Genomic DNA, 19,471 nt, shown 5'->3' with positions numbered 1-19,471 from the left:
ACTAGGTGCTCCTTTGCGTCTGAGGCCGGTGTTTCAGTCCATTACCGCACTAGGGCCACATATTTCTATTTAAATATTGAGTTGCGTTTCTCTGGTAAAACCTTCTATGCTACCGAAAAATTGTATTACAAATTAATTTCGGCAAAATTTTTTTGTCAATTTCACCTCCTACTTTGCTTTAATTCCTGTGGAATGCTTAAAGGGTTAAGAAACTTTCTGAATGCTGTTTTGAATACTTGGAGGGGTGATTTATGGGGTCTTTCTAATATTAAGGCCCTCAGTCACTCTCGAACTGAACTGGTCCCTAAAAAAATAAAAAAAATAGCCTTTTGACATTTTTTTGAACATGTGAGAAATTGCTGCTAAGTTGTAAGGTCCTAGAAAAATAAAAGGACATTAAAAAAATGATGGAAACATAAAGTAGACGTATGGGAAATGTTAACTAGTAAGTATTTTGTGTGGTATTACTATATGTTTTACAAGCAGATGCAGTTAAATGTAGAAAACCGCAAATGTTCTCAATCTTGGTGTTTTTCACAAATAAATACTGAATTTATCGACCACATTCCCAAGTTACTACCACATAAAGTAACACATCTGATTTACAAAAAATCCTTAAGGTCAAAACCGGCTCAGTCCTCAAGAGATTAATATAATTCATTGCAGTGATGCAATGTAAACGGTTCTCAACGGTTGTGTATTTATACAGTGCAGCAGCTTCAGTACCAAAGAAAACTGTCCAGACAACACTTTCCAATATGGTGGTAAGAGGAGCAGACGCCATTGCACTGGAAGCAAGAAAGAAAATAGGTATTTACCGCCTTAAGGAAGCAGCAGTTCTTTGATTCATCAATGCGTTTCGAAACACATTATTTTTGGGGGTTTTTTTCGTAGCATTTTGAGGACTTGTTGGTTTGCAGGGTGAATTGTATTTTTTAATGGCAACCATTTTGTTGGGGTACATATGATGTATAAAATAACCCTTCTAAAAAAAATGTTTGTGGGTAGGGGAAAAAAACAGACTTATTTTGCACAATAAAAACACTTACATTTTTATTTATATAGATAGTTTGGTACCGTTTGGGAATACATAGGAGTTACTGATTTAACTTTTTATTTTATAGAGAGATATAGATATTTATATATTTGTAATATTTTTTTTGTTTTTACAACGTTCACCGTGTGGGATAAATATAGTATGGGTCCTTATGGTTGCTGCCACAACTGCTTTTTTATTTTATTTATTCCATCACTAAACCTCTTCTATGGAGACTATCTGCTTGTGTCATTGGGGTACACAGAAGCATGTACCCACAATCTTCTGTCACTAGGAGGTGGACACAGACAAATCTTCTCCTACACAGCCTATGCCGACACTGACAGTAACTGATTATCTCAGTGTTGTCCGCTAGTGAGGAATGCAACCACTGTTGATTTATCACACGATTTTCCCTTTCTGCTTTGTTTTCTTGGAGGAACAGCACACCCTAGCTCCTTTGTTGCCATCCAGCCATGGGGTAACTTGACTTTCCGGTCTGCTCCCCCTTCTCCCAGGTTTTCCCATGAACAACCTGAATGGATGACCTTGCTGCTTCTCCATGGGAGCTGAGTTGAAAAGGAGCAAGTCGGGTATTTCCTCTTACTCGTCCTCCACTCCCCTCCATCTTGTTTCTGTGTTCTCTAAGGTTTCTCTCCCCTATTCCTCCTATTAGTGCAGGCTTTCTCTGGCTCTCATCAGTAGCACTATAGTCACTGGGAGAGGGGCTTTATTCTCCACATTGGGAGCCATCTTCTTACTCTTCCAGTTCCTCCATAATGGGACGCACCACTTCAGCCTCCTGGTCACCAGTTTCTGCATGTTGCTAAAGGACTTTGCAGCTTGGGCCTAGATTCTTCTTTTTCTCCTATATTCCTCTATATATTGCGAGCTCAGTTGTACTACTTCTGCCATTTATTTTTTCTAAAGGCGTTTAGGAACCTCATATTCACCCCTTTTATTTTTTTTTTATTTTTTTTTAATAGGTGATATATTTTGGTTGCTTGCAGTTTACCCTTTTTTCTTCCAACAGATCATCTTGATATGTCAGTCCACTCCGTCTCAGTAGCCATTGTTTATACTTGCTCTAAGTGCAGCACTAAATTTCAATTCGGCCGATCTAATCCCCTCTGTCCTGCTTTTCTGGCCCCATGACGACTATCCGTGGCCCCACCTCCTACTGAACCGGCAACTGCGATTTGACCACGCTGTGTCAGACTAGGCACGCGGTCTCTAGCTGTACCTGATCTTTAGTAAAGGGAACCTGTCACCAGCATTTCACCTATTGAACTTTACTTATATCTCACTGGCCGCTGCTGTCAAAAGTTCATTGCCGTTATCCCCTTTCCTAAACTCCTCCGACTAAATAACTGTCTACAAACATTTTGCGCTTTTTATAGTAATAATCCGGTGTCCCTTTGTGCGCACACACCAGAAGAGGACATCAATACACAACCGCAGGATTTTGTGTGCGGAGTTAAGGCGAGGAGCTGTCAATCAAAAGTAAGGAGGCGGGGTAAACTGAAAGACTTGAGGAATGAAGATATGACTCTTTTTTTCAAACGAAGATATGACTCTCTTATGCTCATTAGCATACGGTGTGGGAACACTAAACTGAATACTAAAGCTACTGAGCCGACGAAGACTATTATAGGTTTTATTGAAATGATTTTTCACCCACTACCACCAGGTATTGCTGATTTAATAGGTGAAATGCTGGTGACCGGTTCCCTTTAAGTGCTTTCAATCCATGATGGGCATCCTGGGCCGCCTAGCTAACCAATATTTCCCTGCAATTTGGGAACCTCGCTGCAGGCCGTCCAAAAAGTGTAGAACAGATACTCCCTATGTCCACTGTGTCGTCTGCATCTTCACTTTGCCTCCTCCAGAGTTCTGCTTGGATGCCTTTCCCCCACAGGGCGAGGACCTTTCTGATGGGGAAGTCTCTGATTTAGACCTTTTATCCAGAACCTATCTGCAAAATGACTTCCATTGTGGGCCAACTCATTATAGCGTTCCAGGAATCACTCCACATCGAGGATCCAGGAACCTCCACTAGATAGGAAGGTTTCTCCTTTAGGACTAAACGATCCCCCAAAGTCTTCCCTAAGCATTCTGATTTTGGTGACGTGACCTATGGAGAATGGAAGCACCCTGACAGGCATTTCTTCTACTCCAAATGTATCTCCTGTCCAAATGGTATGCTTCTCCCAAGGTAGAACGCCTGGTCTCTCGTCTGGCCAAAGCTACCACTACCCCTATGGCAGACGCCAATTTTTCGTGACCCTATGGATCGTCGCCTAGTATCTGCCAAGTCTGCCTTTGGGGCAAGGGGTTCAGCCATCAGGCCTGTCTTCGCAACTGCCTGGGTCAGCGAGGTTGTCACGGAATGGGCATGCTGCCTCTGTCAGGGTAAATCTGGAGCTTCTCAGGAGGACTTGGGAAAGCTGGCTCATTAACGTTCTTATGCAGTAAAAGGATCAGAGGCCTACTTTCTCTGGCTCCCACCTCTGATCCACGCTTGGACTAAATTGTTGGTAAAAGCACTCATTTGCCTCCACGTCCTCAGCCCTTCAAAGCCAGTTCAGACAGGTACAGCTTTTCCCGACAGGCTTCCTCTGCTCAGGTGGGGGGCAGGCTTCTTCTCTTCCAGGACACTTCCACGACTCGGATGCATGTGTTTCTGAAGTTGTTTCTTCCGGCTGCAAAATAATTTATTTTCATACCCCCTGTTTTTTTGTTTTGTTTTTATATTTAGGTATGGAGTAATCATCCCCATTCCTCAGGAGTACAGGTTTCAAGGCTTTTACTCCAATATCTGCTTCTCAAAAAGGACACGTCTTTCCGTTCCATCCTGGGCAGGACAGTGATGGCTTCTATGTAACAAGGCACATTTTTTTTTTTTCTCGGTGGACATCAGATGCCTACCTCCATATCTGTATCCCTGGCCCATTGGTGCTTCTCCAGTTTCGTGTTCCATTCCCGCCACTACCCGTTTCTGGCTGTCCCTTCTGCCTGGCGACTGCTCCTCGGTGGTCCCATCCTCTGTCATTCCCTTCCTGGACGACATAGGGAAGGCCGCCTCCTACTCAGGCAATCAACGTACTGGAATTATTATTAGTGGTTTACCTGTCTCTTATGCACTGGACTCCCTTGATAGTGGGGCGACAGATTCGGATCCAGTCGGACAATTCCATGGTAGTTTCCTACTTGAATCATCAGGGCGCGACACACAGTACAGCAGTGATGGTGGAGTCAGTCTGGATCCCACCTGCCCTTTCAGCGGTCCACCTATTGAGTAGAAAACTGGATGGCGGATTTCCTACAGAATACTTTTATATCCAGAGGAGTGGTCTCTTCATCTGAACAATTTCGACCAGCAGTGTGTACAGTGGGGAACTCCAGATGTAGATCTAATGGCTCCCAGATTCAACAGCAAGTTTCCTCCGTTAGTGGCTTGGACGCATGACCCTCAGTGTGCTCAGGCAAATCAAAGCATAAGGCGTACCGACCATCCTGGTGCCACCTGCCTAGTCTGCTGCGGTACGCCAGTGTAATTTCCTTTCTGGCCAACATCCTGTGGCTTTTGCCTCTCAATTGTGTTCTCTATCAGGGTCCAGTTTTCCACCGGTATTTAGAGTCGCTAAGTTTGATGGCGTGGCTGTTGCAACCGCGATCTTTAAAGTCTTGTGGTTTCTCTGACTGGATTATCAGGACTGTGCTGATAGCCAGGAAACAATCCTTAGCTAGGATTTATCACAGCACCTGGAAGTCCTTTTTCCGTTGGTGCGAGGATTGGCACCTCCCCCCTCTTCGGGTTTCTCTATCCAGGCTCTGAAGTTTGGTCTTGGCTCCCCAAAAGAGCAGTTGTCCGCCCTCTCCATACCCTTTCGGCTCCCTTTTTAGCCTAAAAGCCTGATTTTCGCACCTCCCCTCTGGAAGTTGTCCATGCGGTGACTCTTTACCTTCTCCCTACTACCCTGTGGGTTTTCTTCTTGGTTCTTGATGCCATGCAATCACCTCCTTTTTAGCCTCTACATGAAGTGTCGTCGTCACCACCCCCCTCTATCTTCTTTCTGAAAAGGTGGCTTCTGTGGTGGCTATCACCTCCATCAGAAAGAGTTTGAATTGGCAGCTGTATTTTTCCGTTCTTCTTTTGTGGTGCCTCACTAGGATATGACTGTCCTTCGTCCCGTTCCCTACTTCCTGCCGAAGGTTCTATCCTCTTTCTACGGGAATGGGGATATTGTTCTCCCTTCTATTTGCCTTCTTAACCTAGAGAATGCTCTTATCTGACTCGGTCATCCTGGACGGTCCCGATAAGGGATTGACGACATCAAAGACTACAATCACCCGTTCGCCATTGGTGAGGCATATTGAAGTCTTCTTCTTTCCGAGTTACTTCTCACTCCAACAGAGCAGTGGTGGCTCCGTGGGTGGTTTGCCATCAGGTCTCTGTTACACAGGTGTGGAAAGCTGTTACCTGGTGTTCTCGTCACACCTTTACCAGGTTCTATAGGGAGTACATTTTTGCATCCTCGGATGCTGCGCTCAGTCGCAAGGTTCTGCACTGGTTGTGTTCTGTGTTTTGCCCTCCCTTGTAGACTGCTTTTGGATTTCCCATGGTTTTCTGTGTCCCCAATGACATAAGCGAGAAAAGAGGACGTGTGCCTCCTAGTGGCAGCAGATTATGCCCATGGTCCTCAGTGTCCCCAAACTCAATGAGAGACGTTTGACAGGTTAGTGGCAATGTTTTTTTGTTTTCTTGTTTGTTTTTTATAATCTATATGGTAAACTGCACTACTTCTGTATTAGGCACTACCTCGGGTCCTTGTTAGCAATCGCATTGCAGGGGCACCGATTTTACAGCAGAAGCCCATTCGCACCGTAAAGCCACTTAGGTGCTCTGGTCGCTATTGACTTCTCCTGAGCCTGCACCATACATCTAGGGCGCTGTGTGGGAAGTACATTCTGCCAGTGCCGTATAGGGTTGTCCCGATACCAGAATGTAGACTTCGATACCGATACTTTGTGTAGTATTGCGATTTTTCGATACCAAAACGATACTTTGCCAACCGTACTAAAAAAAACTTAAGTTCTTCCATTTTCTGTTGAGGCACGTGGTGTGATGGATTTTGAATGTGCCTCACATCAATAGTAATTAACCCCATCGTGTTTCCCAGTCATTGACAACATTGGGTTAATGTGTAAGGTGCATTTAATTACTACTAATGTGAGGCACATGGAGGTTAAATGCATCACACCTCGTGCCTTGCGTTAATAAAAGAAAAGCCCTTTTTTTTTTTTCTTTTTTTTTTAGCGTACATATTATAAATGATGCAAAAAAAAATGTGTTCAGATTATTACGGGTGCGCAGATACCGAATGTGTATATTTTATGTATTGAGACTTATTTGAATGTTTATTGTAAAAAAATTGTAATATTACTTTTTTGTTTTTACTTTTTTTATTTTTAAACTTCAATGTACTTGCTTATATCTATATGCCAGTACATTAGCCTGTGTACTGATAGTACACAGGCAGTTGTTAGGACATCCCGAAGTATGCCGTAACAGGAAATCTGGTAAGACCCCCCTGGGCTGTCTGTCCATATATGATATGTCCCTCAATCGCGTCACAGGGATTCACTGTGACTCGATCTAAGGGGCATCCCCCTTCTCATTTTCCCCTTGAATGCTGCTGTCAGTTTTGATCGCAGCATTCAGGGGTATAGCGGTGGAGATGAGGGGGTTTCACTCATCTCCGCCGTTAGAGCAGGGCTGCAGCTGTGTAATACAGCCATTGCCCCGCTGCTGACAACAATTGCGCACGTGGTCAGCTTGAGGTGATGCGGCAGACACTGCACTAATGAGCGCAGGCACTGAAGACAGGACATGGGGGTTTTTTTGCAGTGCGCCCGCCATGTTCTGTCTTCAGTGCCGCCGCTCATTAGTGCAGCGCTGGACGCGTCAACTCATGCAGACGGCGCGCACTGGTCAGGACTCAGGAGCGGGGCAATGGATGTGTCACACAGCCGCAGCCCCCCCTCTTATATATTCATGTGTTACAATGCTAATCTGTGCGGCGCCACAGCTTAGTATCGAAACACAAGAAAACACGGTATCGACACGTTTGAGGGTGCACGGCATTGCAACAGTATCGAAGTTTCGATGCATCGTGCATCCCTAGTGCCATAAATGTGTGGTATGGGAAGGGGTTAAGCATTTAGTGATTGCGATGAAATATGGTTTAGGCGGTTGACCATGCAACCTTCTAAATTCACCCCCTTCCCATCTGCAGTCAGTAGTGAATGGTCAATTTCTTATTTTGCAGCTGCTGCTAGGAAAGCCACTGTACAGTGTTCAGACGAGTTTAAAGAGCTGTTAACTGTGCCAACTCCAGGGGCACTTAATTTAAAGAAACATTTGTCTGGTGCAAGTGCACAAGGTACGTTTTCATGTAAACCATTTTTGTTTATCCTTCTATAGTTCTTTTCCTTTTCAATTGGAAATTAAATTGTCCAGCCTTAAAGGGAACCTGTCATCTACATTTATGCTGCCCTTACTGAGGGCAGTATTAATGCAGTGACAGACACACTTTCAGCTTTCACTTATGTGCTAATGTTAACCTTTTTATGAGAACATTCAAAGCCTAGGCAGCGCCGTCAGAAAGGAGTCCAGCATATTAATGAGCTGCCAATAGCTCTGCCCACTGTCCATTAACTCTGTCCAAATTCTGATAATTGACAAGTCTCTATTACTGTGCATAGGGAGCCCAGACACTGAATATAAGTTCTCATAAAAGGGTTCACATAAGTGACAGACCGTTGAAATCGTCGTGTATGAAACGACATTTTGCTGCTCTCAGTGGAGGCAGCATAAGGCAGATGACCGATTCCCTTTAATATATCTTGTTATATTTCAGCTAAGGCTGGTTCGCCTTTTCAATCTATATCTGCGTCCGAACTCTTGAAACAGCAGAAACAACAGATGTTAGATGCAAGAAAGAAAAGGACAGAGGCAAACCAAAAAAGGTATTCCTTTCCACAACCACGCTTGTTATTGCTTTACTTAACATACGCACACACCGACATTGGAACACATGCATTAAAAAAGTGAATCGGATTACAAACCAGATTAGAATATTAAATTGTTATGAAATGATGTACAGATCTTTGCAGTATGGTCTTACCTGAAATGATCACCTCAAGCCACTTTCCTGCAATATCTTCAAAAATCTCCTTTAGTTGTATAGGTTTAATATTTGGTCAGCTTTTTGAAGATATGTAAGCACAAGTTCTTAATGCTTTAATTTTGCATAGTGGGTGTAGCATTGGTAGCAGGACATTTAATTTATCAGGACTCTGCAATAATATTACTGTATTTGAGTTGTTCTACTGGATGAAAATTATGAATTGGCAGCGTACATGCGCACTGTAATGTATTGCTGATAGAGTTCTGTACATTATCATTTTATGATGTTTAAAGGGTATTCAGGATATGCCATAAATGTGCTGGTCACAGAGGTGGGATTCATTCATCAGTCTCTAGAATGGGGCCCGCTGATCCACTTCCTAGCTTCTGCAATTATTAATGGGTTTACGGCCACAGTGTGACTAGGAGGCCGGGTTTTCCGCAAACAGCCGAGCATGTTTTGCTCGGAGCTTCCAAAAATGTGAATCGGAGTTACAGAAACAATGTAGCACAGCAAGCTGCGCTGTCTCTGGTACTCGAGAGCTATGGAATTGGCATAGCTCGCTGTGTTACGCGGTTTCCAGAACTCCCATTCACTTTTATGGGAGTTCCGGAAACAGCTTGGCAAAACGCGCTCAGCTATTTCTGGAAAACCCAGCCACCTTTTATAAGGCCTTATTCACACGAATGTGTATTACATCCGTGCTACGCGCGTGGAAATCGGCATGTCGCATGGACTTGTGTAAGTCAATGGGGCCATTCTGACAGGTCGTGATTTTCACGCAGCGTATGTCTGCTGCGTAAAACTCACGACATGTCCTATACTTGCCCGTGTTTCGCGCAGCACACACCCATTGAAGTCAATGGGTGCATGCAAATCGCGCGCGGCACACGGAAGCACTTCAGGGTGACGCGTTTGATTTGCGCTACAGTTAAAGAAGGGAAACCTAAAAGCCCTTCCTTCATTACTGTTTCGTATCATAAAAACAGAGTGTCATAATGATGCAGACTGCGCGAAAATCACGCAGCCGCGCACCATATACAGATGCCACACTGAACTTTTGCAAAACGCTGCATTTTGCGTGCGCAAAACGGACACGTTCGTGTGAATAAGGCCTAACTCAGAGTTCGGAGCCCAACTGCAGAAGGAATGTATTCAAGAGATAGGTGTAGAGATATCTTGTGTATATGCCATAAAAGTCCAAGATGGGAATACACTTTAATGGGGTATCTGTCACCTCCTGACATGTCTGTTTTAGTAAAATAGTTATTCCATGGGGAAAAACAATTTGGAGCATCTTTTCTTAGAAATCTGCTTTGTGCCATTCCTCTGTGATTCCTCCTAGGAATTTATGAATAAATTGACTGCGTGTTACCATATAAGGCTGAGTAGCTACACAGACGGGCCATGTCCAATCAGTGCAAACAAGGGGAATGGTAACTCCCAGTTGTCAATTTATTCATAAATTTCTAGGAGGAATCACAGAACAATGGCACAAACTAGAGGCCGATGCCAGGTCTACATGACTGACTTAGGTTTTTCCTGTTTCTCCTGCTTCACCTCTCTCTCCCCTGCCCAGAGGCACAGTCTGATGCTTCATCTCCTCCCAGGGAGGCTTTGTCAGAAGGAGAGCTCTCTGACTCAATCGGATCTGGATGACAAAAACTCCTCAGTTATCAAAGGATGGATCTGTTTAAGGAATTTGTCACTCCATTAGATCAGGTGGCAAAAGTCGAAGGCCGGGTCGAAGATCTGGAGCTCCAGAGTTGTCTAATACGTGTTGTAGAAGATGACGCCGGCCGTGGTGATTTCCTCGGCAGAGGCATATGCCATCTTTTGAAAGAAGACCCAGACGTTCCATAATGGTCTCACCTTCCTGGAGAGAAGCAAAACTGTATGGCCGATTGCGATACGAAAATGTGAGCTGAAAGGGGAAGGTCAATCTGTATCTAATCTCTTGGCGAATCAAAATTTTAAGGACCGACGCCGCTGGATGGTGCGAAGATCTGTATGTCGCAGCTGCGGAATCGCAGCTGATCTGCAGATCTAGAAGCTTTCATGACCTTTTCTTTCACAGAGTAAGGCCGGGTTTACACGAGCGTGTGCGTTTTGCGCACGCAAAAAACACGGCATTTTGCGTGTGCAAAAGGCACTTAACATCTCCGTGTCATCAGCGTATGATGCGTGGCTGCGTGATTTTCGCACAGCCGCCATCATTGACACTCCGTTTGGATATTTGTAAACAAAAGCACGTGTTGCTTTTCTGTTTTCATTCATCCTTTACAGTGCTGTTGCACGAGTCACGCTTGTCCCACGGAAGTGCTTCAATGGGTGCGTGATGCGCGAACAGCGCACAAGTATAGGACGTCGTGCGTTTCACGCAGCGTACATACGCTGCGTGAAAATCACGCACCTGTCTGCACGGCCCCATAGACTAATATAGGTCCCTATATTACACTCGTGTAAATGAGCCCTAATAATGCGGTTTCACAAACACCTCTCTGAGCTAACCATCGGAGCGGGGAGCAGTAAGCGCCCTATGTACTTTGTCAACATCAAAATAGCGGTCAGGTAGATCAGGAAGGAGCTGTTTAAAAAATTCATGTACTGCAGTTTCCAAGTCCAGGATATTTTCTGACTGCCCTCTGATACGGAAATTTTCCCGCCTGGATCTATTTTTCATATCTTCCAGTTTAGGTTGGGCTACCTCAAGCTGCTGGTAAATGTCGTCAATACAGTCAGAGTGCTGATTAACGGTCGTCACTGTTATCAATTTTGGTCTCCATTGCTTCCATTCTAAACCCTAAAGCATGAAAATCAGCTTTATGTTCAGATGTGATCTTTACACACGTTTTTCTCAAGTTCTTGCTGTAAAAGTTGTGAAAAGTGTGCAATGAGAACCTTGTCCCCCGAGTATGTACCAGTGTCGGCTTGTAGCTGCGGGGAGGAAGATTGAGAGTCGCCATCTTGCCCAGCCTGGCTAAATGAGAACACCTGTACCGCAGGCTCTGCGGAGGAGGCATTGGACCCTTCATCCCCCAATAAATCTGAGGCAGGGCTCAGGCTTCGAAAAGGACGGGGTACCTCCATCCATATTGAGCATCCGGTCCGGCGAGGATGCCTGCAGCTGAGGAGAGTGAGGCGGGTCCGGCGCCATCACAGCTTGCTCCGCATGTGTACTCTGTAATGGAGGCTCCGACACAACAGACGAAGATTTGGTCACGATCCCGGACTTTTTGGCGTTCCCTTTCGCCATCAAAAGATCCCTGAATAGGAGCAGGAGGAATTAGTGTAGAATGAGCAGCTAAAAATACACTGGATACTCCTGCTGTGGTGCGGAGCTCTAGGGAAACAAGTCCACTATTAGCCCCGCGTACATGTGCCTCTCGTTGCCTGCCTTTGAACCCTCTTCAGTTAAGTCTCCTATGTCCTTTTTACAATGTGGAGCCCAAAACGAAATTCCATATTCTAGATGTGGCCTTCCAAGGGATTTATAGAGCGATTTTATATTACATTTGAATCCTGGGTTTTCATCTTCAATATACACCCTATTTGCTTTTGCAGCTGCTGCCTGACATTGAGTGCTGCTGCTTAGATTATTTGTTACCAGAATATCTTTGAAGCTGCCTTTGACGCTTCCCGCCTAGTGGCATGGGCTTCTGCTTCCTCTGTCACTATTCGCAGGACCATCTGGCTCAACGCTTGGTTTTCTGATTCACCCTCCAAGCACTCTGACTGCTCTACCCTTTTCAGGGTCTAGTCTCTGGGCCTAGATTGGATGAGATTCTCAGAAGCCACGGGTGGCAAAAGCACCCATCTTCCTGAGAATAGACCTAAGTTCACTACCTTCCAAAACGGCGGGTCCACGTTTTTGTTCCTTTTTGTGTTTTCTCCAACACCACTTCTTCCAGGCTGCAGACTCAACAGGATCAGAAGGCCAAACCTTCCTTCACATCCCAACTCTCCTGGTGTCCACTACCTCCACCTGCAAAGGTTGGAACCGGCAAGGCCACTTCTACCTGAAGGTGCACCCTTACTCGACTGGCCTCTGGTGGGGGGCAGGCTTCTGCGCTTAAAAAGACGTCTGGCTCTCTCCCATTTCAGCCACCTGGATTCAAGGGGTAGTATGTTTAGGATACAAAATCGAATTTGTCAGCCTCCCTCCAGAGCGTTTTTCAGTCCGCTGTTCCACACTTTTTTTGGGCAATAGAGACTCTGCTTCTTCAGGGGGTCATCATTCCAGTACCCCTGAATTCAAGGTTTCGGAGATTATACTTCAACCTTTTTGTCCCCAAAAAAAGGACTGTTTTTGGCCCATCCTAGATCTCAAGCGCCTCAACACGCATGTTTGGATCCGTCGTTTTCGGATGGAATCTCTCAGCTGTCACATCCATGCAAGGTTTTCCTTCATCCAGCGCGTGTCTCCATTATTCAAGAGGGGATTCTTTCCTTACAGACAGCTGTGCAGACCTTAATCCGCCACTACATGCGGGTTCTTGGGACCATGGTGGCCTCAATCATGGAGGCAGTTCCACACGCGCCCTCTGCAGCGTGCGATCCTCTCCCAGTTTACCCTTGCAGTTGCTGGATCTGAAGTTCATTCATTCCCCGCTCAGTCAGTTGCTCACTTTAGTGGTGAATCACTTCTATTCTCCGGCTGTACCCTGGAGCGCTCTGTCCCCCCCCCCCCCCCCCCCCCCCTCTGAACTGGCTGATCCCCTCCGGATGCCAGCCTCAAGGGCTGGGGGCACTTTTCAGAACCTCATGGTTTAGGGACTATGGTCTCCCAAGTGTCTTCCTTTTCAATTTTCTGGAGTTGAGAGCCATTTTCCTGTGTCTCCTGCACTGGAATCCGTCTCTGTCCAGACACCTGTTGGGAGTTCAGACCGACAATGCCATGGCCTTGGTTTATCTGAATCGCCACGGCAGCTCTGCAGTGATGGCTGAGGCTTCCAGGATCCTGGTCTAGGCGGAAGGTCATGTTCCGGCTCTCAGTGGTTAAAGTTCCCAGGGTTGACAATTGGATCTCCTACTTTCTCTGTCACAAAACGGTGGATCCCTGGGAGTGGTCTCTTCATCAAGGTGCAGGTTCAAACTCCCGTGTTTGGGATACGGAGGACTGTGTCATGGACACTCTTGTGGCGTCATGGTCCGACTTCAGTCTCCTGTACGACTTCCCTCTCCTGCCGCGGCTCCTCCGATGGCTCAACGAGGAAGGGATTCGTTCCATTCTGGTAGCCCTGAATCGGCCACGCTGCTGTTGGTATGTGGACCTAGAGTCTTTGTTGGCCAACCTCCCGTGGCCTTTACCTCTCCGTCCCAACCTTCTCTCACAGGGACCTCTCACCCCAGAATTTAAGGTCACTATTTTTAACAGCGTGGCTATTGAAGCTGCTGTTCTGAGGGCTCGTTGCTTTTCGGAGAGTGTTTTCCTCACTATGCTTAAGGCCAGAATGTCCTCTTTAGCCCACGTTTATTACATGGAAGGCTTACCTTGGTTAGTGTGAGGATCGCAAGCTTCCCCCCCTTGCGTTTTTCCTTTTCCAGGTTTTTATCCTTTTTAGGACTTTGGATCAGCGTTTAGCTCTCCGCTCCCTGAAGGGGCACTGGTCTGCCCTTTCCATCTTGTTTTGGTTGCCCGTTGACATCTAAAGCTGACATTAAGCCTTTTTTGCAGTTCTCCCTTATCGCCCTTCGATTCCCTCTTGTGACCTCAATGTCTTACAGTCGGCTCCCCTTTAACTCTTGCGAAACAGCTCCCTTAATCTTCTGTACTGGAAAGTTGGGTTTTCTGGTCGCAGTGACCTTCACCCTCCTTTTGATTCTTCATTAGGGCAAGGCGGTGCTCTGCATGGTTCCTTTTTCTTCCTAAGGTTATTTCGGCTTTTCACATTGTTCCGCCTTTCCAGGTCACCGCTCTCTACCAGAGCGGTTGGGGCTTCCTGGGCTATGCGCCATCGGGTCTCTGCCCTTTTACTTGTGTAAGGCGGCCACGTGGTCTTCTATGCACACGTTTGTCAAATTCTACTAGGTGCGTACCTTCACCTGCCTCTGCAGATGTTCCTCTTGGTCGCAAAGTATTGCAGGCATCTGTGAAAGAACGATGTTCTGTTCCTGGCACTGCGGACTGCTCTAGGACGTGCCACGGTCTGTGTGCCCCAATGTAACGAACAAGAAAGCAGGATTTTTTTTGAGTACTCTACGTAAAAAATAAAAATAAATATTGTCCGGTTCATTGGGGACACAGCCCACAGACAACAAAGCCTTATAACAGCCGCGTGTGTAAAAAAAAAAAAAAAATGACAAACCGGGAAGGTAAAAATAAAGGAATTGTTTAAAAAAATATATATCTGGTTAACAGGGCAGTCTTTCCTGGATTGCTGCGGAACAGTGGAAGATGTTCAAGATTGAACGTGTATTTTCGTTTTTTAACCATACTTGAACATGGTATATAAAGTGGTATTGCATACATTATTGCTTTGTTGTGCAAAAGTTTAATCTCCTGTTTACTTTTTTTAGATTTCTTGAGAGTACTGGTAACTCAGAAGTATCAAGCACGACGGCTTGTGTAAGACAAGCGACATTTCAATCTCCAAAGCAAGCTTCCGAGTTCCCAGCGACTCAGAAGTTAACTCCTAAGTTGGCTCGTGGTTTTTCTGAAGGAGAAGATGTTCTGTTTTTTGATTCTTCTGTACCTCTTGTCAGCAAGTTAAGCCCCCCTTCTGAAGCAAAAAAGGTAGAGGGAACCTCACTTAATCATTATAAAAAAAAAATGTATTTAGCTTTTCTCTACTGTGTAATTGCAGAAGTAGCATATTTTTGTCTAATTGTGTATCATACTAGATCATAGCTCTTTTTCGTTAACAGATGGCTGCTATTCGGAAGCTGCAAGCCAAAGGGCAGATTCTCACAAAAGCAGATCCTAACAGTATTAAGAGGAAACGCTCGAGCTCCACAGATATTGATCAGGTGGTTCAGAGAGCAGAGAGAGAGGTGTTGTCTCCTGAAGGTACTACTCTGCATTGATTTGAACCTAAACTCAGATCTGTTTGTCCAGTGCAAGTCCATATGCAGTCTAGTAAATTAATTAAGGCTCACAAATCTTTCTGTTAAGGGCAATCATATGCGAGCAGATATCTTGCTAGTGCTTGGACCTTGTTTGCTCCACCTCATTCCTACCATAAAATGGAAGAACCAGGTAGTCACAACATTTTGGATATTCTCTTGGCAAGTGATCAAACTCTAGTCCACCCCCTATGTGGCAGCTGTTTTTTTGTTTTTTTTCCTCTGTTCAGTAGGATGATGGTATTGTTTCCAGCTTAGGCCTGGTTAACATCAAGTTATTTTCCTTCCGTCGGAGGTATACGTCGGGAGGAGCATCGGAAGCGCTCTGGCTGGGGATTACGCTCCTGGAGGGAGCCTCTGACATCCCTGTGCATATCTGACATCTGCATAGTCTACTACGCTATTCCATCTTCAAAACTGACATTCCACTGTAACGGCCAATATCAGACTTAATTCTGATCACTGTTTAACCCCTTAGATGCCAGGGTCAATAGCAGCCACAGCACCTAAGGCGTTAGGCTCATTTTCCTCTGTCAAACAAAAGCCCCGTAGTTCTTGTGTGCCTATTAAACCATGCCTAAGGAAGGGCCTCCGTAGGTTGCCTGTCAGGGTGTCAAGTCCCATAGTGGGAATGTATAAAAACAAAGCTTTTCAATTACAAATACTTATTGTGCAAAAGTTGTAAATCGGAAAAAATAATAAATCTGGTATCGACCTGCATAATAAACATACAATGTTATGTATACTTCAGTGAACGACACAAACAAAATCCCGGAAAACAATGGCAGAATTTTTTAAACACCTTAAAAAAACAAAAACAAGCTAATCCATGAGTTCTACATACCCCAAAATGGCACAATTGAAAAACATGCCTATTCCTGCAACAACAAAAAACCTCATAGGGCTACATAAAAATTATGGCATTTGGAATGTGGCGACAAAACTATTTTTTTCTATGAAAGTGCTTTTATTGGGATAAAGTGTAAAAATAAAATGGAATAACGGCCAGTGAAATAAATGTAAGTGTTTATACCACATGAGAAGAGCATGAATTGCTGTTTTTTCTTTGCCCTTTTAAAAAAAAAATAATAATTATGTACCCCAAAATGGTACCATTAAGAAAAAAAATAATATACAGCTCTTCCCTGAAGAAAAAACGCCATATAATTCATAGTGATTCTGATAGCCCTTTTTTTTTTTCCCCCGTTTTGTTAGCGTTTACTTGCTTATGGCTAAAAAATCTACTGTGTTTTCAGATCGTAGTTTATTGTAATCTGAAGTTCACTCTGAATGGTCAGACTGTTAAAGGGGTTTTCCGGAGAGAGAAAATTGGTGGCTCAAGATAGGCCATCAATATCTGATCGGTGGGGGTCCGAAAGTTTGCACCCCTGCCGATGAGCTGTTTTGAAGGGGCTGCGGCGCTCGTGCAAAATATGCTTCCCCTTCATTCCCTTTACTGCTGAATACCGTGAAAAGCCTCGCTCACACTAGCGCCGCAGCCCCTTCAAAACAGCTGATCCGGCAGGTATGCCGGGAGTCTGACCACCCCCCCCCCCCCCCCCCCACACCGGTCAGATAATGATGGCGTGTCCAGAGGTGCCATCAATTTTTTTTTCTCCGGAAAACCCCTTTAATATTAATCTGTGTAGGGATGCTACTATTTGTAATACTGGTCTGCCAAATTTACTGTAGATCGGGTGTCTTCTTTACAGCCATGTTTCCTTTTCATGTCTGGTGCTATATTAACCCTAGACATGAGTTATTGTTCAAGGAAATAAGAATTAAAGCACAAGCGAATGTGAACTGTCTGGCAATATTGCATTGGATTAGACATTTTGTAACATGACAAGTGGGGAGAAAAACAAGCGGAGGACTTTATTAACCCCTTCCCGACATTTGACGTACATGTACGTCATGGAAAGCATTGACTTCCCGCAAAATGCCGTACATGTACGTCAAACGTTTGGCACCGGCTCAGAAGCTGAGTCGGTGCCATCATCGTCGGATCTCAGCTGTATCTTACAGCTGACATCCGACTGTAACGGCGGGGACCGAAATTAGCTTCGATCCCCGCCATTAACCCCTTAAGTGCAGCGCTCAAACGCGATCGCTGCACTTAAGGTGTTTGCAGCTCATCGGAGCCCCAGCAATGAAATTGCCGGGGTTCCGGTGGCTGCAATGGCAACCGGAGGCCTAATACTGGCCTCCCGGTCTGCCTAGCACCGAAGCCGGTCAAGATCCGCCCGGCGGCGGAGCCTGATCGGCTTCCGTAGCTGCCGGCGAGATGGCGCCGGGTCAGGAGCTGATCCGGCGTCATCAGCGGTGGAGGTCAGCTGTACTGTACAGCTGACATCCACCTGTAACGGCAGGAACCGGAGCTAGCTCCGATCCCTGCCATTAACCCCTTCGATGCAGCAATCGAAAGCGATTGCTGCATCGTAGCGGTTACTAGCAGATCGCCAGCCCTGATAGGCAATCGGGACTGGCGACTGCTGTTATGGCAACAGGAGACACAATGGTCTCCTGCTCTGCCATTACGGAAGCCGATCTAGGCCCCGCCGGGAGGCGAAGCCTAAACGGCTTGCTGTCGGTGAATGACTGACAGATCTAATACATTGCACTACATAGGTAGTGCAATGTATTAGAAAAAAAAAAATCTGACCGTTGGACCTTCAAGTCCCCTAGTGGGACTTGAGAAAAAGTGTAAAAAAAAGTATAAAAAAGTGTAAAAAAAAGTGCAAAAAATAAAAGTTTGAAAACAATAAAAGTTTCAAGTAATCAAATAACACACAATCCCCCTTTTACTCTTATCAAGTCCTTTATTATTGAAAAATAATAATAAACCATATGTATTTGGTATCGCCACGACCGTAACGACCTGAGGTATCAAAATATTATATTATTTATTGCACGCGGTGAACAGCGTAAAAAAAACCCGTAAAAAACTTTACCAGAGTTTCTGTTTTTTGGTCACTTTGCCCTACAAATATTACAATAAAAAGTGATCAAAAAGTCGCGCGTATCCAAAAATAGTACCTATAAAAACTATAGCTCGTCCCGCAAAAAACAAGCCCTCATACAACTCCGTCGACAAAAAAATTAAAAAGTTATGGTTCTCACAACTTGGCGACAGAAAAAATACATTCTTTTTACAAAAGTAATTTTATTGTGCAAAAAGTTGTAAAACATAAAGTGCTATAAATTAGGTATCGCTGGAATCGTACTGACCCGCAGAGTAAAGGTAACATGTAGTTTATAATACATGGTGAACGCTGTATAAAAAAAACTAAAGAAGCTGTGCCAGAATTGCGTTTTTTTTTGTTTACCTAGCATCCCAAAAAATAGGATAAAAGGTGATCAAAAAGTTGCATGTACCCCAAAATGGTACCAATAATAACTACAGCTCGTCCCGCAACAAACCAGCCCTCATACCGCTACGTCTATGAAAAATAAAATTAGTTATGGCTCCAATAAGTCAGGAAATAAAAAAATATGCAGTTGTGCCCGAGGGGAACATTTCTTCTGTTTCAAGAGGCGATTTTATCAAGGACCTAAAATTAGGGAACCAGGAAGGGAGGGCCCAAACATATCCGCTGGAAGCGACGGTGCCCGTATTATACCAGGACAACACTTCCCAGCAAAATTCCCCAAACTACAAAGGCGCGGAGTGTGGACCAAAAGGGGGATAAGAAATGACACCATTTATCAGTGCGACACCGGCCTGTGCAGAAAGGATTGCTTCACAGCGTAACACACATCTATGGATCATTTTATTGTTTTATACCACCTGACTATGCCCCTTATATACTCCGCCCCGCTTACATGTACCCCCACATTATAAAACACCAGCAATACTCAAACAAATATAGTACCAAGCAAAATCCGCTCTCCAAAAGCCAAATGGTGCTCCCTCGGCCCTGAACCCTACAGCGTCCCCAAACAGCAATTTCCTTCAACATATATGGCATCGTCATACCCGGGAGAACCCTTTTAACAATTTTTGGGGTGTGTGTCTCCAGCGTCATAAGCTGGGCATGACATATTTGCCACTGAATGGCATATCTAGGGAACAATATAAATTTTTAACTTGCACCATCCGCAGCGCATTCATTTATGGAAAAGACCTGTGGGGTGAAAATGCTCACTACACCCCTTAATTAATGCCTTGAGGGGTGCA

At 44.9% G+C, this 19,471-nt stretch overlaps 1 protein-coding gene across 2 annotated transcripts in view; it reads left to right on the top strand.

The window, feature by feature from the left end:
- Positions 1-19,471, top strand: part of MCM10 (minichromosome maintenance 10 replication initiation factor) — a 52,019-nt gene that overhangs the window by 20,303 nt on the left and 12,245 nt on the right. For both annotated transcript variants that reach the window (XM_075857410.1, XM_075857409.1), the window contains exons 11-15: positions 710-810; positions 7,369-7,482; positions 7,960-8,068; positions 14,749-14,965; positions 15,097-15,238. In XM_075857410.1, coding sequence (XP_075713525.1) covers positions 710-810; positions 7,369-7,482; positions 7,960-8,068; positions 14,749-14,965; positions 15,097-15,238 — 683 coding nt within the window. The remainder of the gene's footprint in view (positions 1-709; positions 811-7,368; positions 7,483-7,959; positions 8,069-14,748; positions 14,966-15,096; positions 15,239-19,471) is intronic.

The sequence above is a fragment of the Rhinoderma darwinii genome, chromosome 3, assembly GCF_050947455.1.
Source record: "Rhinoderma darwinii isolate aRhiDar2 chromosome 3, aRhiDar2.hap1, whole genome shotgun sequence".
Lineage (NCBI taxonomy): Eukaryota > Metazoa > Chordata > Amphibia > Anura > Rhinodermatidae > Rhinoderma > Rhinoderma darwinii.
This window is presented reverse-complemented; position numbering and strand designations above follow the sequence as displayed.